Source organism: Chinchilla lanigera, unplaced genomic scaffold (assembly GCF_000276665.1).
Source record: "Chinchilla lanigera isolate Chin_1 unplaced genomic scaffold, ChiLan1.0 scaffold00011, whole genome shotgun sequence".
NCBI classification, from domain to species: Eukaryota; Metazoa; Chordata; class Mammalia; order Rodentia; family Chinchillidae; genus Chinchilla; species Chinchilla lanigera.
In genome coordinates this window covers 13,185,043-13,211,927 of record NW_004955412.1, presented here as the reverse complement: position 1 = coordinate 13,211,927, position 26,885 = coordinate 13,185,043, and the positions used below count along the sequence as shown (strand labels likewise).

Here is a 26,885-nt window from a genome sequence, read left to right as displayed (position 1 = left end):
TAGGGAGAGCTGAATCTGTACTCCAGGGCTAGATCAGTACAGCCTCTTACATGACGTGCTGATAGGCTAAGATATTAAGTCCCTCGCGTGACATAGACAAGGCCCCTGGATCAGTGGAGGCATAGTGTGTAGGTCACAGAGATAAATTATTGTGTAGATGGTCTTAGGATATGTACCTTCAGGATGGAAGGGGATGGGGAGGGGAGGATAAGGGGAGGGCTCGTGAGAACCAGAGGTCCTAAGCCATTTGTTACACTGATTCCTTCACGGCACCCTTGAGTACTGTCCTTGCGGTCCTCTTGTCTTTGCACATCACTCGTTGGGCTGCTATGGAGGGAAGCGTGGTGTCCCCAGAATCATCTATTAGGAGCATGCCACCCTGACACTTAGGCGGAGGCATCTAGGGCATGTATTTTCCTGGAGAGCTCTCTGAGGTGGTTATGAGGTATTCTTTTTTAATGAAGAAGAAATGGGATAAGGTCTCAAATGAGGCAAACCATCATAGACAAACCATCTTCCGATGCCGGTTGCTGCTCAGATGAAAAATATAGACCCCAGGCAGCTGGAACTGCTGCAGAAAGAGGTGGGGGCCCTGCTCAGAGAGTGGGGATTCCTCAGCCAGGGCCCGAAAGCGCCCCCAGTCAAACTGCTCCAGTGTGTTGTAGAAGTGGCCCCTGGGGATGGAGAGAGAGAGCAGGGAGTATGCTGCATTTCGGAGGTGGTGGCAGATGGGGGAGCCCCCAAGGTGTCAGGCTGTGACCACTCACACGTCATATTCCGGGTAATGTTCCCGGGTCACCACGAAGGCCAGCGTGTCATTGGTTTGGAGGCAGACAGTGGGGTTTCGGATGCCTGGCTCTGGAGGCGGCAGATCCTCAGGGTGTGTGGAGTTGCGGTTCAGTGACCAGTGGGAGGTCAGATGTCCTTCCTTCATCTTTCCTGGGAAAGATTCAAAGCGTGAAGGAGAGCAGCTGTGTTCAGACAGCTTTGAGCTGGGTCTTGGGGAGAGAGAAGGAGGGAGAAGAAGAGCAAACAGGGAGGCTGTGATACTCACCTGCACCCTGGTCTGGACGCCCAAAATTGGTAAGGGGCAAAGCCAGTGGCTGAAGAAGCTCGTGACCTGGTCTGGTCAGCCCCAAGAAGCCAAGCTCTAGAACAAGACAGGGAGCTCCCTGTCCCTACAGGGACTAGGGTGAGAGTTTTCCCTAGGACGTGGACGCAGCCTGGAGATGTTCAGCCTTAATTTGCTCTTGGTGGGATTCCGCTCTCTTAAAAATGAAGGGTGAGAATTCACAGGCCCTTCTCCAGGAGACCTCCCCAGGGGAGGTCCTGCCCCGCTTCCCCCACTTTTGCTCAAGGGCCAAGCTTGTGCCAAGGGAAGGGAAAGGCTCATATAAGTGTGGTCCTGAGCTATGGCCTCCTTCTGTCCAGCTCTCTTACCATCTACCTTGACCACGTACAGAGGGACAGACTTCTGCCCCTGGTCCAAGTTGCAGGGATGGCCCACAGCACGTGGTGAAGAAGGCCTGTCCAGCAGGTAAAAATCCTAGGAATGGGGGTTGGTGGGCAGTGTCAGGTCAGTTGTCAAGCCACCATGCGTGACGCACTTGCTGTCAAGCAGGGAAGAGTTGGGAAGAGCACGGGGTCTCCTTCCCCGAGCCCTTTCTGGGTGTCTTGCCAGGGATAGAAGGACGTGGCAGTGTGAGTAATTCAGAGAGTTCTGTGGGGCAGAAGCAACCTGGAGTGTGGCCTTTTGAATGGTATCCCTCCTCTTTAATAAACACAATGACCTCTACCCCAGTTTTATAAAAGTTTATAAAATGAACCTAAGTTGACACGGGGTCCTTTTCCCTGGCTGTGGAAGCTCCTTTATAGGAGAGGAAGTGACAGTGATGGAGGCCATGAGCAGTGGCGCCAGGGACCTATACACACCCTCCATGTTCTATCTATGGAGGCAGAAGCCGCAGGTTGTGAGTTTGGACCGCAGGGCACCATACCTGGACCCCGGTGTCTTCAGTGATGGAAAGCTGTGGGATGCCACCAGGGCAGCTGAGTTGCAGGGCATGTTTCTGTTCTCTTGGGCACAGGGGTCCACACATGTCACTTGAGTATTGTCCCCAGCACAGGCAGAGCCCTAGGTGTGGGTCATAGCCCCGGGCGTCTCCTGGTATAGCACACACCTGAGCAAAGATTCAAACTTCTTGGGGATACCTCACTGAGGGAGGTTCCCCCTAATTATCTTTAGCTTTGAGGATGTACTTCAGAGGGTAAGCTTTCATATTTTTGTACATCTTTTTTTTAGTACATCATTTGAGGATGTACTTCAGAGGGTAAGCTTTCAGAGGGGCCAGTGGAACAAGCCCAGTGGTTGGGAAGCTGGGCTTTTGAATGGAAGGGTTGAAGGCAGGGTGTAATCTATGGGCAGGCGCCTACCTCATTAGCACAGTGGTCATCCCATTGATCTTTGGTCAAACATAGCCCCTCCTGGTTCCAAGTGGCCCCGTCTTTGCAGCTTTTGTGTTCCCGCTGGACACAACCCATGGGCTTGCCAATGTCTTGGTAGCCTGGGAGGCAGGGGCACCGACTGTCACTGGGCTGTGAGGAAGAGTGCTGTGGTTGGCTGGTTGATACTTGGTGGTATCGAGTCACACACAGCCCTTTGGCTGTGACCTTGCCGGAGACAGACCAAGAGAGAAGGAAAGGGCAGGGGAAATGAGCAATAAGGAGGGCTGGAGAGAATTCATGTTACAGGCGAAGGTTACTGGAATGTGCAGGTAAGGGTCCAGCAGGTGATATTATTTCAGTCAAAAAGATAAAGGAAGGCTTCTCATGCACACCATGAATTGGCTCCTGGGTAAGTTCAAATTAGAGGGGCTTGGGTCAGGGTATGTTTTAGGAGTGGCCATAGAGTAACAGAGTTTGCCCTTTTCTCTGAAGAGGGTAGCTAGATTTAGCAAATAAAAAAATGGGGAACCCAATTAAGTTTGAATTTCAGATATACAGCACATACTTTATGTAAGTATGTTTTGTGCAATACTGAAAAAGAATATCCATAGTTTATCTGAAATTCAAGTTTAACAGAAAGCCTAACCCTAGTAACTTGGACACCAGAGCCAACCCTGATCATGTTACAGCTGAGCGGAATTTGACTTAGGATCAAAACAGTCTTGGAAATGCAACCTGCCCTTGGGTCCCGCTGCCAGAGGACGTACCTGGAACACTCGCCCAGGTCCATGGCAGATACAGGTGTCCTTGCCCTTCTCTGGCTGGCTGGCCTCTGAGCCACAGGGGAAACAGGCGTCCTGGCCAGGCCAGGGGTTGAAGAACCCAGGAGGGCAGAGGTCACAGAAGGAGGTGTTGTGGTGACCAGCTCCGGAGAGGAAAGTTCCAGGGGGACAAGGAGCTGGTGGGAAGCTGGAGCAGAGCCTACCTGTGGTGACAGCCAAGCAGTAATTAGGGCTGAGACTGGGATCAGCTTTCAGGAGCTATAAGGTCCTTCTGATTCCCTGGAGGGCCCAGGTGAATCCCTGACTCCTCTCTTCCCCCACCAGGGGCCTTCTAATGACCCCCCACGATGGTTCAGAAAGCCAGCAGCTCCCCTCCGCTATTTTTCTGTTTCCTCTCTGGAACTTTACCCCAAACTGCTTTGGTGCAAATGCAACCCCAGCCCCTACCTTCCGTGCATTCTGGGGGGTCCAGCTCTTTTGCACAGGATGACTCATCCCCGCAGTCCTGAGGATTCTCTGTGATCAGGCAAGTGGCACTCTGGAGGACAAAACAGAAGAGAGCTCTGAAGGCCCACTTACCTGGGATGTCCCCAGAGGGTAGAATCCCAGCCCTCTGGGCAGGGATGACCCTGGCAGGGAGAGCAGCAGACATAGTGGTGGGAGGAGTAGAGTGGACACCAAGACAGGTGTCTGAGGGTGCAAATGGGGACAGAGAGGGGGCACTGTGACAGTAACACTAGCAGAAGACAAGATAAGGATGGTGCACTAGGAGAGGCACAGAGGGATCAGGGTCCAGGATCTAAATGGGGGGTGGGGGAAGAGAGAGGGAGAGAGAGAGATGTCCAGTAAGAACAGCCTCTGCTGCTCACAGCAGCTCCAGGAAGCACTCACTGAATATTTCATGGCGGTGAAATCTGAGATCTGGTTCTTCTGGGCACCCATGGCCCAGACAATGCCAGTGTTCTAGTGTTCTTTTTCCTCCCTCTGTAATCCATTTCCTTTCTAAAGCAGCCAGTGGTGTGTGTGTGTGTGTATGTGTGTGTATGTGTGTGTGTGTGTGTGTGTGTGTGTGTGTGTGTGTGTGTGTGTGTAGAGCCAGGTGCTTTTTGCCTGTCTCATAATAACTTTTCAAAAACCCCACCTATATGGGAATAAGGCTCTGGGGGGTGGATATCAAGATGTAAACCATAACAAGAATAAACTTAACTGAAGAAGTGAAAGATCTGTACAACAAATGCTGTAAAACACTGATGCAACAATTCACAGAGGGCACAAAATAAAGATAACGCATGCTTATGGATCAGAAGAATCAGTATTGTTGAAAAGACCCTACTACACCAAGTGATCTACAAAACAATGCAATTCCCATCAAAATTCCAATGACTTCCACCACTGAAATAGAAAAAAAATTTCCTAGAATTCATACAGAACTACAAAAGACCCAGAATAGCCCAAGCAATCCTGAGCAAAGACCACAATGCTGGAGGCATAACTCTGACTTCAAAGCATAATACAAAAGCTATAGTTATTGAAACAGCATGGTACTGCCCAGCTTTTTTTTCCAATATCCAGCTTTCTTTATAGCTGCTGAGAAAGCCATTCAAGCTACCTGGCCAGGAAGTGCTTGGAAAGCCATAAAGTAGTAGCAGGTTAGATGCTAATAGGGGAAGCATGGCTATTGAGGAAAGGGAACTGAGGTTCTGGGATCCTCAAGGCCATCAGTTTGCAAACACAAATTAATAATTGTAAATGGGGCTCCTGATTCTTAATTTGAATAGTACCAGATCTGGAGAGCCTTCAGATTGTTCACTGCATTATTTTGTTGTCAGAACCTAAGTTGTAAAAATAAGAAATGGTACATGTGGTTTGATTTGCCCCATCCAATTCACTAACTTTTCCTCCAAGTGATTTGTGCCTGGCTTGCTTCTGGAAAGAGTTTCACCCTCCCAGGACAAGTGTCTCCCAATTAAGGGCATTTCATTCAATCATTTAGTAGTTCATTCCAGATACTCACTGTGTACTTTCTATGCACCCACTTCTCTTCCAGGGCTGGTGGTACTTAACAGAATGTTCTAAAAAGATTCTTAGAGAAGGTCTTTCTAAGTCCAGAAAATCTAGTGTTCTTTCACTTAGTGTAAGTACATGAGGAGTTGACTGAATAAGGTCAAGATCTGCTGGTCTTGAAAATGAAATGCCTTCATTATTTCCTGCTACAACAATCATCTCTGGAACTTGCATTATCACACTAGCATTTGAAACTCTTTCTTGGAATCCTTATTCCAGGTCAGCATTTGGTGATGCTACTTTTAATTTTTCCAGGACCCTCATTCACTGACTAATACCTTTAGTGTATTCCATTTCATACTGAATTCGACTAACTTCCACCATCTCAGCAGCAGCGGGAGAAGGAAATGCTGCCTCACTACCCCTGCCTAGTGGTGTGTCACTGCTTGTTCTTTTACTCATTTTAATACAGTAAATACAGGCCTACAATAGCTATTAAAACACTGCTGCCCTGTAGTTCAGTTTACTTTACACAACAACTCTCTGACAGATCTGAACTTTTTCGAGGTGTACATAACAACACAGACACTGCTTCTCCAGAAATGTGTACCAAGTACTGCTTGCTGTCTGATGCTATCTGCTTCTGTGCTTCATATTAAATCCTTAACTTGCTTCACCATGCATGGGCTGGACTTGGAGCCACTTTTGTCCCCTTAGGCCCTCTGGAGCATCCCAGCTAAAAAGAGAGTGCTCTATGAGTGAAAATGGTGTTCTCCAAAATGGACAGCTGGTCAGAAACGATTCTATGTATGGTATTTCAAGTGTAGATGCAATAATTGAAGGAACAGCAGATGACATGACTGTTGTAGATGCAGCTTCATTAAGATGACAGATAATCAAACTAAATTGATGCTTACGAATTCTAGAAGAGGAAAACAAAACATACTAAAAGAGAAGTGGTCCTGTATTCAATTACTGTTGCATTCTGCTTGCTTAATAGCTAGCTCTGGTTTTGCCACTAGAGGTAATCTTAGCTCTCAAATATATTGTTTGAACTGCTGGAAATATAAAGGACTGTTTTGGGTGTTTTTCTTTTGTTGCTAGGACAAAATACCTGACATCCAGCATTAAGGAAGGAAAGGTTTATTGAGTTCACAGTTTGTGGAGGTTTTAGTCCATACTCGGCTGGCTCCAAGGCAGAGTGGTACATGGCACAGGGCAACTATTCATGGCAGTGGAAAACAGCAAAAGCAGCAAGAGCAAAAAGGGAGGAGCAGGCAGCAAGCAGCCTCTTTCCCTCCCTTACATTGTATGTAAACTATCTGCCCCAGGGCAGGTGTATCACATCCATAATTCCAACACTGGATCATGAATCAATCATAAACTCTAGAAGCCCACCCCATGACTGCATGAGGCTCTGGGGAGACATTCAGACACAAACCATAACATTCCGCCCCTGACCTTCCAAAGACTCATGTACATCCCTTTATGCAAAGGCATTTAGTCCATTTGTAAGAGCTGCCAAAGTCCTAACAGTTTCAGCATTGCTGAAAAGTCCAAGTCCCAAGTCTCTTCCGAGTTGTAAGGCAAACTCTTAGTTACAAGCCCCTCTACAAATGGAAAGTTAAACACTTCTAACATTCAATGGCACAAAATAAACATTTTCATTGCAAGATTTACAAACAGGGGAATACAAAGGAATGGGACCAAAGCAAGTCCAAAATCCAGCAGGGAAAACATTAAGTCCTGTAGCTGCATGTGGAATGTCTGAAGCAATCTGTGGTAAATTGTGAGCTCCAAAGGGCTTGCACGACTCAGCTCCTATGGCACTTCTTAGCTCCCATGGCTTTCCTCTTGGGCCCGCTTTGCTCCCTCCTTGCAGCTTTCCTCAGACAATCCACGTTCTTGGCTTTTCCAAACTTCTGAGGTCTTCACTGCATTTTTCACTTCACACTCACAGCTTCACACACTGCCCTCTCAGGGGCACACTGCCTGGCTTCCCAGGCCTTCTGAAATCTGGGTGGAAGCCTCTTTAACCTCAGAACTCTTTCATTCTATATGCACTTAAAACCAGTGCCACATGAATGATGCCAAGGTCTGCTGCCACCTGCAGCAGTAGCCAGGCTTTCCTCTCTCTTGGCCGAAGGGATTGAGGGCCTGGATTGCTGAGCACTCTGAACCTGATTCTGAGGAACAAATTCTCTGTGCTGTCACCATTCTGGAACATGGTGCCCTGCAGCTTTCTTCTCAAAGCAAAGTCTTTCACCTTTCCAGGTTTGAGGCTGCAAAATGTGGAGACTTGCTTCTCCTAGTGATGCCCTCAGGCCATCTTTTATATTCTCCCATTCCTTCTCAGCAATGGGGATCTCCTCAACTCTTATTTTTTGCAATACAGAGCTTTACTGGAGCTTCCTTTCTGGCCAAATTTGCAATATTTTAAACCATCCTGCTGGGCTCTTTGCTCTTGATTTTCAACATAAATCTGGCTAAAAGCCTCCAACAATAGCCATGCCACTGCCCCAACATTTGACTGCCTGGAAATTTCTTTTGCCAGATTAATCAGTCCACCGCCCTTAATCTCAGTCTTAGGCAAAGTCTCTGGACATGAGCAAAATGCAGACAAACTTTCTGCTAAGCCCTAACATACATCATCTGGAGTCTAGCACCCAGTGCAGTCCTTCCTCCCAGCAGAAACTTCCCAAGCCCAGTCTTTACTGGCAGGATTTCTACCAGCCTTCTGGTCTTCTGAGCCCTGACCAGAATCTCCCATACAGAACAGCTGAAGACGTTCCAGCTCTGCTCTTTCAGGCAACATCTCCGAACCTTTCCAAACACTTCCCACAAGCCATTTCCAAAGGCTCTTGAACCACATAGTCAGGTATAGTCACAGCAATGACCCCACTTCTCTGGTATCAAATTCTGTCTTGGTTACTTTTCTCTCATTGCTGAGACAAAATACCTGACATCCAGAATTAAGGAAAGAAAGGTTCATTTAGCTCACAGTTTGTGGAGGTTTCAGTCCCTACGTGGCTGGCTGCCAGGCAGAGTGGCACATGGCACAGGGTAACCATTCCTGGCAGAGGAAAACAGCAAAAGCAGCAAGAGCAAAAAGGAAGCAAGCAGGCAGCAAGCAGCCTCTTTCCCTCCCTTATATTGTATGTAAACTATCTGCCCCAGGGTGGGTGTATCACATCCATAATTCCAACACTGGATCATGAATCAATCATAAACTCTAGAATCCCGCCCCAGGGCTGCATGAGGTTTTGGGGGAATATTCAGACACAAACTATAACAAGGATTTACCAAAAAAGTGTTGGATGCTGATATTTTTTTTAAAAAATTCTTATTAATTTAATTTGATATTTTTGCAGTGCTGAGGATTGAACCCAGGGCCTCATGCATGCTAGGCAAATGCTCTGACACTGAGCTATATCCCCAGTGGATGGCGTTGTTTCACAGCTGGAGCTGGAAGGAGAATTACTGGATGGGGGAAAAGGTAGAAGTGAAGCCTCCCTATAGAGATACATATACCAAAGGAAGAGGAAACTAAGGTGCCTGGGAATCCTCATTCTGAGAAAACACGGCTTACCTCAGGGCTATCTAATGGAAATATAATCCCGGCCACATGTTATTTTTGATGCTTTACTAGCCATATTAAAAAGCAAAATGCAGCAGGTGAAATTAATTTTAATAACATTTTATCTAGTCCGTGTAATCAATATTTAAAAGTGTGGTATTTTGCATTCTTTTTACTGAGTTTTTGAAATCCCTTGTATGTTTTACTTAACAGTGCGTCTCAGTTCAGACCACCCACGGTTCCAATACTCATCTGTCGCATGAGGCTACATGGATTCCACACTGCGGGCTATCTCCCGGTATAGCCACTCCTCCAAATGGTTCCTGTCTCCCTGAGTGTCCGCCTGCCCCAAGCGTCACTTCTGTCACCTGCTTAGTTCACAACTGAATGGCTCAGTAACCCTTACCCTTGTTTGTCCAGTAGGTGGCACTGTGCGCTTGCAGGAGGTGCTGAACTGGGGCATGGGTGGTTGGGGTGTGAGTGGGAGGATTGGTATTAGTATCTCAATTATTTTGATGGAATGAAGTTGAACATCTATATGATGTTTTGCCACAATTCCAAAACTTTACAGTCCCAGCCAACCACCTGGAGATCAGGTCTGTAGGTCATATGGGATGGGGTCCTGAGATGTATGACTTCCTAACAAGTTCTCAGGTAAGGCTGTAGCCACTGGGACTGCACTTTAGCAAAGTTTTGTGACGTATTTAACAAGCTCTATCCTTTATGTTACAGAGGCCTTGTAAGATGGACATTGCAGGAAGTCCGGTTTTATCAAGTAAGAAATGGAGGCTCGGAGAGGTCAAGTCTTTTGCTTAGGATCACTCTGTTAAAGGGAGGTGAGGTCAGAGGCAGAATAAGGTGTTCTGGCTCCCAAGCCTTCTCTATCCGTATCAACTGCACAATCTTTCCAGGTGGCAGAGTACGGTTCAGCTCATGAACTTTTCTTCCTCTGTGAAAAAGTAGGTGAGCTTCCGCCTGCCTGGAGATCTGGGACATTTTGTAATCTCCTGGTCTGTTTCCATTCTTTCTCTATTAGTCACGGCCAGCAGGTCACTATGTTTCTTTTCCTTCTGTGAAATCAACTTCAACAGTTACTTTCTACCTAGTGAGTGGGATAATGAAGTTTATTTGGCTGGTAAGAGGTTCTTGGCCTCATCATGGTCAGATTACTGGAGTGGGAGCAGAATTAGAGCTGGGAGGGACCCTAGGGGTGATGTTCTTCAAAATTCCCATAAAAGTAGGTTGCTGAATAGGATTTCTAGGAATAACAAACTGAAAAATTTTTTTTAAAGTTCAAGTTGCTCCTCAGATTGAAGTTAGAATAAAAAGTCGGATGCTTCTCTATTTTAAGATGTCTGGCCTTGGAGTCTTCAGCTAGTGGGGATATTTTGGGTTTAGAGGTGGCAGTTATAGCTAATGAACCCTTTCGCTAGGGTTAGCCCGGTGGAAATGCAAAAGAATCACAAGACTTGAGCAGACTCTTCCCCTGGAGGGAGGCCACAGATGTGTCCAGTGAGGGGACATGGTACAGGAGGGAGACTGGAGTACTGATTTTGTGTAGACTCCACATTCTGTACCTCAAGAGCTCAGAGGAGAGGATTTCCCCTGACCCGAGCTCACATGATTAGCAACAGGAGAGGAAGAGTGAGAGTAAAATGCGAAAGCTCACCTTAAGAAACCAGACATGACCAGGTCGGGCCTCTAGGCTTCCTCCCTGCGTTGACTCGGGCGTTGTCTGAATCACGAGAATCAGAGATAGGGGCTTATTGGCTCCAACCCTCCATTCTGAAGACGGAGAAACTGAGGCTCAGAGAGGCAAAGGGTTGGTAAATCAGGTCGCGTAACTGACTGCTGGTGGAATGGGGCGAATGCCCAAGACACTGGCTGCGCCTTCATAACACCACGGTTGTGACCGTAGCGTTTCCTTGGAGCTCCCGTCTCCGCTGTGTTGCTTCAGCTTCTTTTCCCTCACCAACGTTTGTGATTTTTCTCTCTCTCCCAGGGCGTATATTTAATATCTTATGTGCCAGGGAAGGTATGGCTTTCCAAAACACTTCCTCGTTGCCAGTTGACTTTGATAGAGCGCTCCGCCCTCCCCTGTCTCTCTCAGAAGAATCCCCGCCTGACCACGGGTAGCATGCGCTTTCTTTCTTTCTCAAGCTGCCTCAAGCTCTTCTGTCCGCCAGCGCCTTCTCACTGCTGATCCTTCAGTTTGCACAAAGCTCATCTGATTCGATTTGTTACCCCTTTAAACTTTTCTGTGTCCTTTTCCTTCCCTTTCTCTCCTCTCCTCCTGCTCCCTATTCTCCTCCCCTCCCCCTCTTCCTTCCCTCCCCCTTCCTCCCCTCCCCCTCTTCCTCCCCTCCCCCTCCTCCCCCCTTGTCTCTCTCCCTCTCGTGCATACAAACACACATGAACACACATGTTCCTCAGACACAGAGGTCTGAATAATCACGCTCAGTTCTTGGCACATTTTCACTGCTGGTCTGGGCAGGATCTCTTTCCTATTTTCCTCACTTATTCCCGCATTCTGATTTTCATCTGCTGTAAACAAGGACTCTAATAAACTGTGTTTATGTCCTTGAAAAATGGAGATGGCCGCACACACGTCCCCCTTGCTCATCCTGTTTCGCACCACTGTCTTAGAGACTTGTCCGTGTAGCTGGATCCACCTCCAGCTTAAGGCTTCTGACAGAGCGCTTCTCGCTGTCTTTCTGCCCATGGTACCTCTTAGCCAGCCTGCATCTGTTGCTCGCAGTCCTCCTCCGGTCTCCCCCAGCACTCTGACTTCTGTCGACACTATTTCTAATGACTGCACTGAGCTAGGGGTTAATTAGAAGACCGCAGTGAGAAAGGTCCATTTCTAGCACATCCTGACAAGGGCACGCACTGCGAACATGACGTGTCACTGCCGATGTTGACCTTGATCACCTAGTTGGAGTACAGCTTGTTAGGTTTCTCCTGCTGTAACGTTGCTTATTAATTTTCCATCTCTCCATACTTGTTGGAAGAAGAAAATCATTCTTCAGAACCCACACTTAAGGAGGAGGGAGGTAGGCCTCATCTCCCAGAGGGGGGAGCGTCTATGTAAATTATTTGGAATTCTGCAGATGAAGTCTGTCCCTTTTTCTTTTGATGTGCATAACAACTGTGTGAGTGTGTGAACACTTCCTTACTTTTATGGCATAAAGAATGTTACCAGACCCTCTTTGTATATTTCCTGCCCCAGTCCTAGAATCTGCCATTTCCCCAAAAATTCTGGCTCCTTTTATTGAAGACTGATCTTAGAAGCCAGTATCTGGGCTCTGGATACGCTCTGATCTTAGTGTTCAAACCCTTTTGCTCTTTCTGTGTACTCTCCCATCCCCAGCCCATGAGTCATGGGGGTTTCCCGGGGTGAATCACACTTTCAACTCAGTAACGAAGAATCCCGACCCTGAAGAAAAGTTTATGAGAGAAAAGTAATGAGACACCAGTATGGAGTTTATAGTTAAGCGTGGAGAGAGACACGGACATACATGCGCATGTGTGTGCGTGCAGACAGAGACAGGACCCTCGATCCCTAGGGAAGCCCTAAGGAACTAGTGGGTCATTCAGACTGGGACCTGAGGAGTCCCTGCGCTGGGAGTGGCAGGAAGGAAGCTCTCTGTTCATTCTGCTCCCAGACCCCTTTGACTGGCACCAATCAGCACCCTCTCTCTGGACACAGCAGCCATTGGTGATGCCGAGCTTTCCCTCCCTCCTCCCCACCAATTCTTCCTTCCTCCCTGCACGGAAATGAGCAGACCTTCATCTCTTGCCAGCATTGCATACAGTAATATTTTATTTCTGAAATCGGCTTATGGTACATGGGAGTTTATTATTGTATTGTTCATTGCTTTTTTGTATGCCTCAGAGCCAAGTTTGAAACCTGTTATGAAGACAATTTAAAAGAGTTCTCTGGGGCCCTGGCCCGTGTGACCCTGCGTCCCTGCTGTGAGAGCAAGGACTGTGCCCTGCCAGACACCTGCCACTCCCAGGTTGGAGCCAGGAAAAGTGCAGCTGGCTCGGGCGAGGTGGGTCTGCTGGAGCCTGTCTGACCAGGTGCTGCTTAGGTGTTGCTGTGACTCATAGCGAAGTGGTGTGGCAGACAGAAACCTATCCTCTCCCCACTCTCCTTGCCCCTCTCAGCTCCACGGTCCTCTCTGACCCCCAGAGAGCATTAGAGAGCACCATCGTGCCCACCCTTCTCCAGGGGCTCACTGCAGGGGCCATTTGGCAAGCACCTGGATGGGACTTTAAGTTTGGGGCATTGACCCCTTATCTTTATGTCTGTCCTGACTTCACTTAAGCTTTCTTATCTCCCATCTAAGTCAGCTGTAAACAGAAAAAGAAAAAGGCAGCTCTGGGTCTCCAACAGCAACAGAGAGAAACTGAAGGTCCTGCTAGCAACCAAGGCGGGTGAGAGGCAGACCACACACTGGGTCATTTGGGGACATGGTGCCAGGCAGGGCAAGAGTAGGATGCTGGTTTTTCTCTCCGGGAAAGAAAGAGTTATGTCTGGGAAAACATCTCCCTATACTCTTTAAAGGGGCTGGAGGCTCCTGAGAAGACCTTTCTTAGCTGGTGTGGTAGATGAAAGCTGTTTGCAAATTCCCTTCCTTCGAATTTACACGACCAATAGAATGAGGCAGAAGTGAGATTCTGGGATTTCTAAGCCAGATCATATTAAGCCTTATAGCTTCTGCACAGTTCTTTTGGAAAAGACTTTCTAGGAGCCTTGATCTGCTATGCAAGGGTTCTGGTCCTTCTGAGTGCAGTGCTGGAGAAGCCGTGCACAGTCTTTTTGGTTAACAATCTCAGCTGAGTTGTGCCTTCCAACTATACCTACCAAGACAAGCTATGAAAGTGAGATATCTGTCTGTCTGTCTGTTTGTCTGTCTATCTATCTTATAGGGTCTTACCATGTAGTTCAGGTTAGCCTTGAACTCACCTTGTAGCCCAGGCTGCTCTCGAACTCACATCAATCCTCCTGCCTCAGCCTCCCGAGTGCTGGGATTACAGGCGTGTACCCCCACACCTGGCTCTGGAGATCATCTTTATACCCCTAGATCAGTTGATTCGCTGGCAAGGTACCGCAGAGTAATTCCCACCAATGCCACATAGAGCAGAAGACTCATCTAGCCAAACATATTTCCAAACTACAGCCTTGTGAAATATAGTAAAATGACTGCTGTAAGTAAAATGACTTAAGACTTATCTAAGACTTCATTGCTCTTTGTAAGTTTGAGATCATTACACAAAAGCAATCATGATGGTCAGGGCACTCTCATTCCACCTGATTGTGATTTCCAAATACTGTACTCTTGCTTCATTCTCACAATGACATGCTTGAGAGGCTGGAGTGGAGATTAGCAGCCCTGCATTTGCCTCGGATGTGGTGCCCTGAAGCCTCTTAGCTTGGGCCAGCCAGCGTCCTCTGATGAGGCCTGAGGGTGGAGCACTGCAACAAACAGGAAAAGGGCTTAGAAATGGCAGCAGGTGGAGTGGAACAAGGTGCGGAGACTGAGGAGCTGGAGGTAAGTCTGGAAGGGAAAGTGTGCAGGGGTTGGACCCTGGAAGAGGAAGGAGGTAGACTGGAAGAAACATAAACAAGGAGCCGAGTCTTAGAAAGAGGGCTGGGGTTGGGGGAGCTCTCCAGGGGCATAAGCAGGGGCTACACAAGAAGCGCAGTGTAGAGTCGGTGTCTGTGGGGAGATGTAGAGGCCCCTGAGATGGGGGCTTCTCCCCAGCTCTGCTCACTGCTGCTGTGCTTGGCGTCCAAATGAGCTCACACAAACAGTGCAGGTGCAGACTTGGCCCGTAAACCACAACAGTTAAGGGCTGTATGGCCACAATGCACTCAGCAGAGCCTCCAGAGAGGGATAAAGGGTGAGTATTTGTTTAGCATCATTAGCAAGAGTCCCAGAACCGAGCAAAAGCAAAGCAGAAACTTTTGTATTAAGGAGATTAAACCTTAAACTCAGCTGAGAAGGCTCTACCGTATTGAGTGGCTTTGTTGTGCCTGGCATTGTGTGATTATATGCAAATCATGGGGAGGCCTTATTAGAATCCTGACCACACAGGCTTAGCTGCCCGGCTGGGCTGGGTGTGTAGAAGAGGGGGCAGCCGCGTGTGCTGATCAGATAGCCCCTAACACTCCAGGCAGGGAAGCCTGCTTTTCCTCAAGTTCAGGGAACTGCAGATTTGAACACAGGCTTGATCTGTTGGTCAGAGATTTCTAATGGATGGGTAGGCATTAGGACAGAAGTGCCGCCAGGAAACTATAACCGGAAATTCTAGGCAATGTCCAGCGAGAATGGGGCGGACTTCTCATATGCAGGGACCCTCTGCCATCCTCCATGGCACTGTTCACATTCTCCTTTGAAACATAGAGCAATATATGTGGTTTCCAAGGAGATGGCATGTTTTGATTTTCTTTCCCCTCAGCCCTTGGCCATGATCTCTAGTAGCCAATCAGAAGAAGGACTTTGGGGAATTAATCTGAACTTGTTGGACCAAAAATGTTTAATTAATGTCCAGTCTGTGCAAGGTGGTGCAGTTCTAGGTGCTGGTGGGGGAGGTGGTGAGACATGAATAGAATATCTGTTGTCAGAAGTTTAGAGACATGGTCTTTACCCAGGCAACTAAAATGCCTGATGGAATTTGGTACATGGTGGGGGAAATGGCCTTCAAGAGTGCTTGGCTTCTGACTTGGAAGATTTCACGGAGGAAGAAACATTAGAGCCAGGCCTGAAGGTCTGGGAGCTGGGAGGGGGGCAAGGAGTAGGAGCTGCAGGAGCTGAGGGTTGGGTATAGGCCAGCCCTGTCCTTGGATCACACTGTTTCTTGGCACTGGGGAAGCAGCTGGTACATTCTGGGGTGCAAGTGCTCTCTTTGTGTTAGGATTTGGTGGGTGCAAGTTGGAGCTAGCAGTCTGACCTGTGAGTATTAGGACCTAGGGACTTCCAGGACCCTGAGTCAGCACCTGCAGGCCTGCTACTGGGGTGACATGAGAGATTTCTGACGACTGTGTGTGCCTTGCTGTCCTCTTTCATGTCTTCTCTTGAACAACATCTTCAGCTGCTTCTCAATCCTTGATGACAGGGTCAGCTTGGACATCTCCAAGGCCATACTTCTAGGTGGGCATAAAATGTCCTGCAGGGTCAAGAGTCCTGGCCATCAGCCATGGGCGGGGGGACTGTGGACCTGGTTGGGATCCTGTGGGTTTGAGCTGATCACGAGGATAGAGTGAGTTGGCCCTTAGCCTCTCAGCAATGTTCTGATGGAGATCCCCAAAGATGCCAGTGGGACTGGCAAGAAAACACTAGAAGGCCAGGCAGGTGAGCCGTTCCCAGAGAACTCGGCAGGGTGGTAGAAGCAGGTAAGAAAGCTGAATGAACGCTGGGGAGTGTCGCCTGGGAAAGGCAGGAAGAACCTGTTGTTAAGCTCTAGCACACTGCAGCTGGGGTCCAGGGTCAGCATGGGCATGTTCCATTACAGCCCTCTCCCTGGCTCTCTGTCCCATGTGGCCCACTCGTTCATTTGCAGTGGTCAGCATATTTCCAGGAGCGGTACCGTCTCTCTGTGTGAACACAGGCTAGTACTAGGCAGGAGCAGGGAGGTTGAGGTCTTGGAAACATTAGCTTCAAAAAAGAAATCCATCCCTTTCCAGCCCCTGCCATTCCTGTTCCCATGGGAGTCCCTGGGTTCCTGGGGTCTCCTCAGGGGCAGTTAAAAGCCGAGCACCATCACGGTCCCTTTTGCTGCAGAGTTCTGAGTCCTGGAGAAGGAGGATTACTTTCTGCATTCCGCAGACGCACATGTTCCTCTGGAAGTGTCTGCGGGCACTGGGTCTCTGCGTTCTGAGAGGTATAAAGCATAGAAGCCAAAATAAAACTGTTCTTTAGAACTGTGCGTCCCTTTCTCCCTCAGAGAGAAATGCCTGTTTTTGTGAGGGTAGAGGGCACTGGGGGCTTCCACAGCATGGGAGAGGGCCAGGCGGAAGGAGTTCCAGGTAAGGGAGGAGGCGAAAGAACTTTCTGAAGATATTGTCTGTAACTTGGGCTGGATAACAGATGCCGGCGTACAGGGCTGTTCACCTGCTAGGCTTTTGTTCTGCCCTGCAGCATCTACTTGCTACAGAGCCCTCGGGGTGGGGCGATGCTGGGGAGGGCACGCTGTCTGCCATCTGCAGGAGAAATACAACAAACACCCACACGCGAGCCAACGGAAACTCTCGGCAAAACAAACAGTGAGCAGAGCAGAGGGTGCCCTGCCAGGAGCGTGGAGACGGGCGGGGCAGGCAGTGGGAGAGGCGAGCGGGCACCTGCTGGGGGTGGACTGTGGCTGGGCTAACTGCCCCAAGCAGGGGTCAGGCTGTCCCATGTTGCCCTGGCCCCTTCTGGCCTGCCAGGTGAGAGCCTCTCATTCATTCAGCTGCCAGGGCTGAAAAGCCAGGGGTTACAGAGCTAGACTCAGCTGTCACAGATTTTATTGATCGCCAGTGCCTGTGATCAGGTTGCAGGGTTGGTAGTGACATCCAATAGGAGAGGTAGAGTTAAATAGCTGGGGCTCAAGAACTGACTTTGCCCCTTCCATAGGCAGTTCTCTGAGCCTCTTGCTTTTCTATCTGTAAAATGGGCAGATGATAATGCTGAGTTCAGAAGGTTGTTATGAGAATGGAAAAAGTATCTCTAAAAACTACTCTGTAATCTGAAAAACACTATATGAATGCTGGTTGTTATTACCCCTTTTTCCCTCCCTCTCTCCCTTCTTTCCTTCCTTTTTAGTACTAGAGATTGAACCCAGAGATTTCACACTGAGCTACATCCCTAGCCCTTTTATATTTATTTATTTTTAAATTTTGAGACAACATCTCTGTCTGAGTTACTTTTCTCTCGTTGTTGAGACAAAATACCTGACACCCAAAATGAAGGAAGGAAAGGTTTATTTAGCTCACAGTCTGTGGAGGTTTCAGTCTGTAATCAGCTGGCTCCAAGGCAGGGTGGCATGGCACAGGGGCCACAGTTCAAGGCGGCAGAAGCTGGCAAAAGCAATAAGAGCAAAAGGGGGCAGAGCAATCCTCTTCTCCTCCCTTGTATTGTAAGCAGGCTACCAGCCCTGAGGTGGGTGTGGCACTCACACAATCTCCCTGCCCTCCTCTTGCACAGGATGAGGATGTTTACAAAGTGAGGACCCTGGCCTGCTGGTGAGTCCCCTAAACTTCTCAAATTGATAAAATGTATCAACCATTACAATCTCTAAATTGCTAAATTGCCCTGGCTGGGCTCAAACTTGTACTTGTGATCCTCCTGCCTCAGCATACCAGGAAGACTGGCATTGTCATTAACATTTTCCTTGTGTGTGACCATTTAGATCACTGCAGGTAGCCTGGGTGTGATTTTCTGGCCTGGGACAGGTGGAGCACATATACATCAGTTGGGGGCGGGGGGCTCAGCCTGGAGATGGTGTTGGGGAGTCCTTCAGTTTGTGGGGTTTGTGAAGAAACAGATAGCATGCAATAGATGGGGCACAAAGTTACATCCCATGGGTTGGTGGCGTGAACAGGCTCTGGGGGTTGAGGGTTGGGTGGAGATCTTCCCCAACATCCCTGCTCTCTCTGGGAACCGGCCCCCCACCCCCAGCCTCCACCCCTCAGTGTGAGTGGCAGCAGGGAGTGAGTATCCACAAACCTGTTAGGACAGGGCATGCAGCTTGTTTGCTCTTCCCAGGGCCAGGCCTGGTGGGCCGGACTCAGAAGTATTGAGTTACTCAGCTGAAGAATTCCTTTTCTCGACTGACTCCATTTATAAAGTGGAAACAAAAACCTGACCTATATGTGCCCACGGCCCCAGGCCAGGTCCTCAAGTGTCTTATCTGAGGAGCTGCTTCCTATCCAAAGCAGGGTATAGCCCCCTGGGGAAACAAGAGCTCTTCTTCTCCTTCCCACCCATGGTAGTATTGGTGGCCTTTCTCTGACTCCCACCTACCTCTACGAGCCTGGGATTCTCTGACACTGCCTGAGTATTCTGTTCATGTTAGGTCTGAGCCCTTGAGAGCAAAGTAGGGCTTGGAGTGTCCCTTTGCCCAGCAGAGACCAAGGCTGGACTGCTGGGCTCTGCCCTGGCCCTGGTTGGTGCTGGTATGCCCTGGCAAAGGAAGCCACCGACCAGGTATTCTTGTCTGTGGTCTGGTGCCTTGTCTCTGTTTGCTTTGAGAAACCGAGATGGATTTTGGTTGGATCCTCCACAGCTTGTCTTGCTAGACTTTAGAGTTCTGGTCAGAACTAGGCAGTCCTGGAGAAGCCTGCACTGGAGAAGCCAGGGCTGGACTTTCAGAATAATATTTCACTGGAGAGTCCCAGGACAGGTAAGGTCTGAACTTTGGAGACCTATCAAGTGAGATTTCTTACTCTGCAGCCAGAGCTGGGACAGCTGATTGAATGAATCAGACACGGGGAATAACAGGACGGGGTAGAGTCAATACAGCTATGTTACAGGTTTTGGACTCAGAAGGACCTCAGAGAGATCCTGCCCTCTTCACTTCTTCCTGGGTAGATGATTCATTTTCTATCTGTAGCAAGGGGGATCACTAGGAAAACTGGATTTCAGTGTGACAGTACTTCCAGTTCTCCCTGGGCAAACCATTGCATGTCTTCATACTTCAGTTTTTTCATTTGTAAAATCAGAAAATCAGATTGGATGATCTTTAAGGTCTGTTCCATTTTTGACATACATTTTATGGCCATTTTATATCCCTGTTGCAAACAATAAATGCAAATTTGTGAAAGAATTCTAAGTATCTCCTCTTGCCTCATATTTAGGACTGGGTCTAATGTCTGGGCCCTGCTGAAATAACAAGGGCTTCTAGAACTACTTCCGGGAGAGAGAGATATATTACCTGAGAACGAGTAGTAACGGGGTTTCATATTTCTAAGAAATATGAAAGTTTAAGTTTTTTAGACAGTACAAAGTAGTTTATAATTAAATTTGGCCAGCATTCTTTTCTGCCTCCAATTCTGCCTCTTCTGGCAGAAGAAAACTTCATTGGACCTGCTAGTTTCTCTCATGTCTGTTATTTTCTTTAAATTGTACTTAAAGATCAAATAGCAAGCAAGCTACTGTGCATTTGCTCCATGACCATAGCCTACCCTTAAGTGATCTGTGACCATGATAGAATTCCTTCGTGTGGTCCCACAGTGAAACATCCTGTTTGATTTCCAAGCATCAGCCCCAGAAAGCAGAACTTTCATCCCCGCTCAGGCTCTAGGAACACTGTTGCTCACATTGATGCTCAGTCAGCACTTGGTGAATGAGTGGAGTATCAAGGGTAGGGACCGTCAATACTCGTAAGTGCTTACAGATCTGCACCAAGCGTTTTCTCTCTCGATGCTGCCCTCGTACTTGGCGTGACACTCACTTGGCTCCTTCCTTTTGGACAAGATCCTTGGCTTCACCTCTGAGAGGTTCTTGATGTTCAGATCTGCTCTTACCCCTCTCTGTGTCTTCCCCTGGAAATCCCAGCCCTGCTTTGTGACAGCGTCTTCCACCTTTATTCTGACAGCTCTGAATTGCATGTCCCCAGCTCTGCATTTTGCTTGAGTTCTGTTCTTACATCTCTGGATAAGTGTTGGAAGAAAACTTCAAAGTCAGCATTATCCAACTAGATTCTTTCCCTCAGCTTCCAGTGCTTTTCCTTTCTACCTGACAGTCATCTTGCAGTATAGCCCATTTTGCTGTTGTCTAGTCCTAGGGGTTTTCTTATGCCCTGCTTTACACTTCATATGTCTCCCTGTCTAGGCAAGCTTCTCTGCAGCATGGGCCATGCCTTATGTGACCAATAAACTTCTGCTTAAAAGTAGTGACTGTTTGATAAGGTGATAAGTTGGCATATTTGAGCTTAATGGAGGTGCTGCTCCCTAAATATGTTTTGGAACTCCCTCTGGTCTTGGAACCACAAAGTCCCTGGGTCCAAATTTCAATTCTACCATTTACCAGCCGTGAGCCTGCAGGAGAGGTAGTTCCTCATCAATAATGCAGTGATAAGAGCAATTTCTACATCATAGACTTGGTATGGGACTCTTGAGATACTGCAAACTCAGCTCTTAGAAGCACGTCAGGGATTCTAACAGTGGGAATTACTATTACTAGGCTGAGAGTGATAGTGAGCCTTTGGTTCTAGGGTAGCCGCAAACTGATGTACTGCTCTTGCTCTTCTCTTTCTCACCCTCCAATTCTTTTTCCAATATGATGTTGTATACATAGTCCTTTTTTCCTGGTCTAGGGCCTCCAGGGATAAGTACCCCCTTCAGATAAGCCCTTAACTTCTGAATATCAAAACTTGTCATCACTGACATAGATGACATGGGAGCATGGCAGACAGAGAGGAGGAGACTAATCTGTACATGTGAGGGATGGTGCTGAGCTGCTTTCACATGTATGGTGATTGCTTTCAAAATGCTTGTAACCTGCCAGAAAAGAAAGGGCCAGTATGTGTCAAATAATTAGCTTTATAAGATGACGAGCTACATGGGCTATCTCAACATTCTGTTAAGAGCCCCTTTAATGGTGATTAAGGGGTTTTAGAATCAAGGAAACCAGGATTCTAATCTTAGTTCTGTCACTCAGTGGCTGTGTGATGGAATAAATTACTCCCCCTCCCTGGGCCTGTTTCTTTATTGAGGTTCTTTTGTAAGGATCAAGTGGAGTCACGGGCTGTAAATTATTTGGCAGTGTGAGACACACAGCAAGGATTCCATAAGTGTTTAGTATTATTCTTACGTGCTTTCTGTGTTCAGTAAAGAGAGAATCACTGAGAGTCACTGGAAGGGCTGGGATGTAGTTAAATTAAGAGGGAGGGGGAATGCCTTCTAGATGAGAGTAGCAGCAATAGCATCAACAACCTGCAAAGAATAACCACCAGGAAAGAGATGTCTGAGGATTGAACAGAGGACATAATCTTGGAGAAGGTGAGAAATGAAGTGGGACGAGCTGAAAGAAACTTGAAGTTGAGGAGGTTGCTCCTTCTACTGTCCACTGTGCCTAGTATGGTGTTTTGCTGAGCAAATGCTTTTGAGTTGCTAGTGGCCTTTGGGGCTGTGCAATCTTGTCGTCCGTGTGTGGGTTTGTACCTCTTGTAGCTAATGCATTCACTGGTTTGTTTGTTTGTTTATCTATAGTTCTCCACTGGATTTCCTAAAGCCACTTGGTTTAAAGCTCCAGAAACATTTCTTTTTAACACTACTTTCCGATTTGGCCAACAATCCAGGTTCTACTCATAATTACGGAAATACAAAGCGTTTCTCTTCTCAGCCTTAACCCTCCAGACACAATGTCTACCTCATTTTGGAGTCAGACAGTCTGATTTCACCCATTGCTACGTGCTGTCAAGCATGGTCCTTAACCTCCTGTGTGCCATTTCCTCATGTGTAAAATTCGAGCGATGTGCCTGTTATCCCTGTTTTGCCTCTTGGCTCCAGGCTCACCTTTCAGGACCTGCTCTACGGTACTGGCCAGACTCTAAGCTTCTCTCCCTTCCCCCTCAGTAGAAGGCACTGCACTCTAAAATAGGCTTTTGTGACTGGCGAGCCTGGGTTTCTTTTGGGGAGTGACAGAAATGTTTTGGAATTAAATAGCGGTGACGGTTGCACAACTTGCACAACTGGAAGTTACTTCTTTAAAATGATTAAAAGGATGAATTTTCTGGCATGTAAATTTTGTCTTAATGAGAAAAGTAAGGTGTTTTGAGGACGGGACACACTTATGAATGGGAAAGGCTTAGAACAAGTCTTGGATCATAGCAAATGGTTTGTAATTATTGGCAGTGATTGTATTTTTGTTTCATTATTTAGCAGATAATCGTATCTATTATTAATCTGTTATTGGCCCTACTCTCTCTTGAGCTAAGGAGACCTTCATATTGTTCCTGGTTGTCATGAACCTGTCTGTCCTATAGTTTTTCCTGCTCCTCACAGCGACAGGCACATAAACCTGCTCTGGATGCTCAACAGAGGGACTAGCTATACCCTACCACTCCTGAAAGATTCCAGACACCTGCTGGTCAGACCTTAGCATAACTTTAAATAGGCAAGAACTGCAGAGAGGGCCAGGGGTATGGCTTAGTGGCATGAGCACCTGCCTGGAAAGTGCAAGGTCCTGAGTTCGATTCCTGGTACCAAAAAAAAAAAAAAAAAAAAAAGAAAATTGCAGAGAGAAGTCCAAGCAAAGACCTACTGTTGCCTCTGGTTCAGAGATAAATTTAGATCAGGAAGAGTCCATTGATGCTTCACTGTCCTCCTCCCCATGTCCCCAACCAGTCTGCTCTCCCTGCTGTGGCCACCGTAGAACCCGAGCCCACAGTCCTCTGCTACCTTTGAGGAGAAAGGAAGTCCCTGGCTAGAAGTGCTGCAAAGCTCTGCAGGTAGCAAGGCCTACTGCGGCTCAGAGATCAAGGATCTGGGGAAACATACTGACAATATGTGTGAACATTTCCAGGAGACTGATGTGGGTGAGGGCTTTCTTTGGGATGTCATCATAGATGAGAACAGAGGCAAGTAGAGAAAAGTGTAGAGGTCTAGCTAAGGAACTCAGTTCCTTAGTTCTTTCTGTGTTTTTGGTAGTCTTTGTCATGCCACTTGCCCACAAGTTCAGCATTTCTATTTTAGGGTCCATCATCACTTAGATATGTCAGGACAGCCCTAACTGAGACATTTTCTGTCCTTATAGCTCCATGCATATCTACGCACCTGTTGAACCACTTGTCTTAGCTCCTGGTTTTGAAAATATAGCCACGAGTGAATCCCTCTCCTATGGCCTCATCTTTGCATTGTCATGGCTCTTTGCTGGGGCCGCTCAGGGAGCAGGAAGGGAGGATTCCACCGCCTTGGGCTGCCTTGCTGTGGAGCTGCATGTGTCCTCAGCCTAATACCAAAGGTGGGGACACCAAAAGCATGTGCCTTATGGTGTGATACCACTGTCATTCTCTTGCCATTTTACAGTACACCAACTGAGGAAGTTTCAAGGTGAAAATGGCTGTGTAAAAAGGTAGAGAAAACACCTGCATGCTTCCAGGGTCTATATGTCTGACTGCCCCTTATCCTTATGGGGTAGCCATGGTTCCTGGGTAGCATTCGTTCGGGGGTCCCTCTGAGGATCCCCCTTGGATCTCCCTTTAGACACAGTTCCCAAACATGTTTTTCATCTTTATTAAATCTGCTCTTCTCACATTTCTTATGTCACAGCTGCAATATTATCTGATGGGCTTGCCGCCAGCCCGATGAGGCCTGACAGTTACAAAGGGTGGATTAGCTGCAAAAGAATTAGGAGAAAACGTCCTTTTTTATTCCTCTGTTGTTTTATATAGAGTTAGTCACACAGTACCTGGGTGTGATAAGAGCAGCCCTCTGAGAAATGTGGGCAGAGGTCCCGTCCCTGGGTTACTGGCAATGCCAGCTAGTGGTTGTGATTCTCGTTGCCCACTGAGGTCCTTGTTTGAGACCTGGGCTTGACCAATTTCGCAGCCCAGAGAGGTCTATTGTGTGGTTGGCTTTCTCTACAAAGAGGAACATCATTTTGTGAGTTGAGCTTATCCTTTCTGTAGTCTCTAGGACCAGAGATGATTAGAAAACTGATCATTTGGTGATTATTTCAGTTTAGTGACTCCCTTTTGCTCGGGAGTAAAATGGCACCATGAGAGAAAAGAGATATCCCAGGAGCCTGTTCATGAAAAATGACTGCCACTGAAGTAATCGGAGGTCTCCAAAGAAATCAACTTCTTTGACTTTTGTTCTATTTTGGAGGCTTCACTGCTTGCAGGAGGTAGAATTGTACGCTGAAGGGGTTTGCAAGCCTGAGAAATGTTCTGGCCGAGCCCCAGGCTCCAGTGAGGTCCCAGCAGACATAGTCTGTTAGCGCATATGCGGTAAACCCCAGGGAGTTGTCAACTCTCCAATCCCACCCTGGGAGCTGGCTGTGCCAGACATGCCCAGGCCGGCCTGTCTGATGCAGTGTGATATAGGGAGGAGGAAGAAGCCCTGGGTGCTGGTCAAGAGGGTGACCTCTGAGCCAGTGGAGATCATCACCTGGAATCGAAACCAATCTGAGCTCTCGGGGTAATGGGAAAAATAAGGAATCAAGAACTTTGGACCAGGAGTCTGGATCTTTGGAGCATGGAGTGGAAGTCACTGTCAGAAGACAAGCCAAGGTGAAACATGAGAGCTACAAGAGACATTGGTGGGTGAAACTCCTCGTCTCCCTACCTCTACTAGATTCCAAACCCCCTCTACACCTGCACTGCAGTGGCCATGCACATCACTATGGTGTGTTTTTTTCATTGGATACTTGGGGAAAAACTGTGGCTTTTGGGAGGGAGACAGTGAAAACAATAGGTACCAGGACCTTGTAGAGGAGTGATGCTCACAAACCAGCCTTCCTTTCCATGTTTTGCATTTGCCTTCCTTCCTATGCTCCCTTTGTGCTTTATTGGCTAGCCTCATCTCTCTCTGGAGGTACCAGTCCTACCTCCTTGGTGGGCCAGAGCCTGAGCATGCCCACTCTACTTCATCAGCTCCTTCCTTATCCCACTGTGGTCCTCCAGACTCCCAGTTTGGATAATGGCACCAACATTCTAGAAGTCACCCAGGCTAGAGCCCGGGTCACTTTCAATGCTTTCATTACCCTGTCCTCCACATACACCTAGCTTCCAAACTGAGTAGAGCAGCTCCTCTTGTCCACAGGGGATACATTTCAAGACCCCACTATATGCCTGAAACCATAGGTAGTACCAAATACATATATATATATTTTCCTAACATACACACCTATAGCAACATTTAATTTATATATCAGGTACAGTAGGAGATTAATTGCAATAACTAATAATAGAATAACTATAACAGCATACTGTAATAAAAGTTACATGAATGTGGCTGCTCTCTTTAAATTCACCCTTGTACACTGCTGACCTTCTTCTTACGATGATATGAGATGATATGGTACCTACATGTTGAGATGGCTTAAACTGAACGATGCAGTTTATTGTGGCATGGCATTAGTCTGCTATGTAAGGGTTACTTTAATACAAACAATCCTGCCATAGTGAAGCAATTACCTGAGTCAGCTACTGAGTGACTAACAGTCAGGGAATTCATACAGCGTGGATAGACGATTCATATCCTAGGCAGTGTGGAGCAGGATGGTGTGAAGTTTTCTCATGCTACTCAGAAGGGCACACGGTTTAAAACTTATGAATTATTTCTTTGTGGACCTTTCCCGTTGATACTTTCAAACTGCAGTTAACCATGGATGAGTGAAACCATGGAAAGTGAAACCACAGATAATGCGGGAGGGGACACTACTACAGAGTCCCCTTGAACAGCACCCACACCCCTGGACTCTGGATCGTAAGCATGGGCAGTGCCGTAAAGGTGAACCCACAAGGGCATCCGGCTTCCCCCAGGCTAAGGGCTCCTTTGCACTCTTCTGAAGGCTGTGCTTCCTGCTGGTGGTCAGGACAGGGGAGGGCAATTATGCTTCTGAATCTATATTTTTTCCTCCACTTACTCTGCTTCATCATGAGACTTTTGGCCACACTGGTGATGCAGGTTCTGATAATCTGGTCAGGGTCTCTGTGGTGACTGAGTACCTAGTGCAGGAGAAGCCTGGCTTTCTGGGACTTCTCTTCTGGCAGGTACCTGAGAGGAGGTCAGTCCTCTGAGACTTCCTGGTTCCAGGGTCTTCCGTCTTGCCGTTTCCAGCTCATGTCTCACAAAAGTGGCATTATATACAAGGACTTGAACTTTCATCCTGGCACACCATTGCTCTATACCTCAGTTTCCTCCTTTGATGATGACTACTTTATGGCGTTAACAACATTGTTTTTGAGAGATGAATATCAGAGTAGTTTGAGAAGCAAGCATTATTGTTATATTACTTGTGGTAATTACACGGTCATTGTTATCCACTGGTCTCTTGGGGTTGCCAGCTTGTGTTCAGCTGCCTGCAGTATAAAGGTAGGCAGAGTGTCTCAGAATTTCTTTTGTGCGGGAGAAGCAAGCTCCC

The 26,885-nt window shown here is 47.6% G+C and overlaps 2 protein-coding genes across 19 annotated transcripts in view; one reads left to right on the top strand and one right to left on the bottom strand.

Moving 5' to 3' along the window:
- Nucleotides 1-10,991, bottom strand: part of LOC102014026 — a 29,668-nt gene extending 18,677 nt beyond the window's left edge. For 6 of the 11 annotated variants that reach the window (XM_005378060.2, XM_005378062.2, XM_005378064.2 and 3 more), the window contains exons 1-9: nucleotides 10,478-10,990; nucleotides 3,675-3,765; nucleotides 3,213-3,430; nucleotides 2,434-2,595; nucleotides 1,998-2,180; nucleotides 1,441-1,546; nucleotides 1,055-1,150; nucleotides 768-939; nucleotides 512-674 (exon numbers count right to left, since the gene is read on the bottom strand). In XM_005378060.2, the coding sequence (XP_005378117.1) occupies nucleotides 512-674; nucleotides 768-939; nucleotides 1,055-1,150; nucleotides 1,441-1,546; nucleotides 1,998-2,180; nucleotides 2,434-2,541 (828 nt within the window). In that variant the 5' untranslated portion in view covers nucleotides 2,542-2,595; nucleotides 3,213-3,430; nucleotides 3,675-3,765; nucleotides 10,478-10,990. Of the gene's footprint in view, nucleotides 1-511; nucleotides 675-767; nucleotides 940-1,054; nucleotides 1,269-1,440; nucleotides 1,547-1,997; nucleotides 2,181-2,433; nucleotides 2,596-3,212; nucleotides 3,431-3,674; nucleotides 3,766-10,477 lie in introns of those variants that run through there. The other 5 variants (XM_005378063.2, XM_013511004.1, XM_013511002.1 and 2 more) reach the window with 4 other exon arrangements.
- Btg4 (B-cell translocation gene 4) overlaps nucleotides 1-26,885 on the top strand; it is a 112,989-nt gene that overhangs the window by 38,334 nt on the left and 47,770 nt on the right. The window lies entirely within an intron of this gene.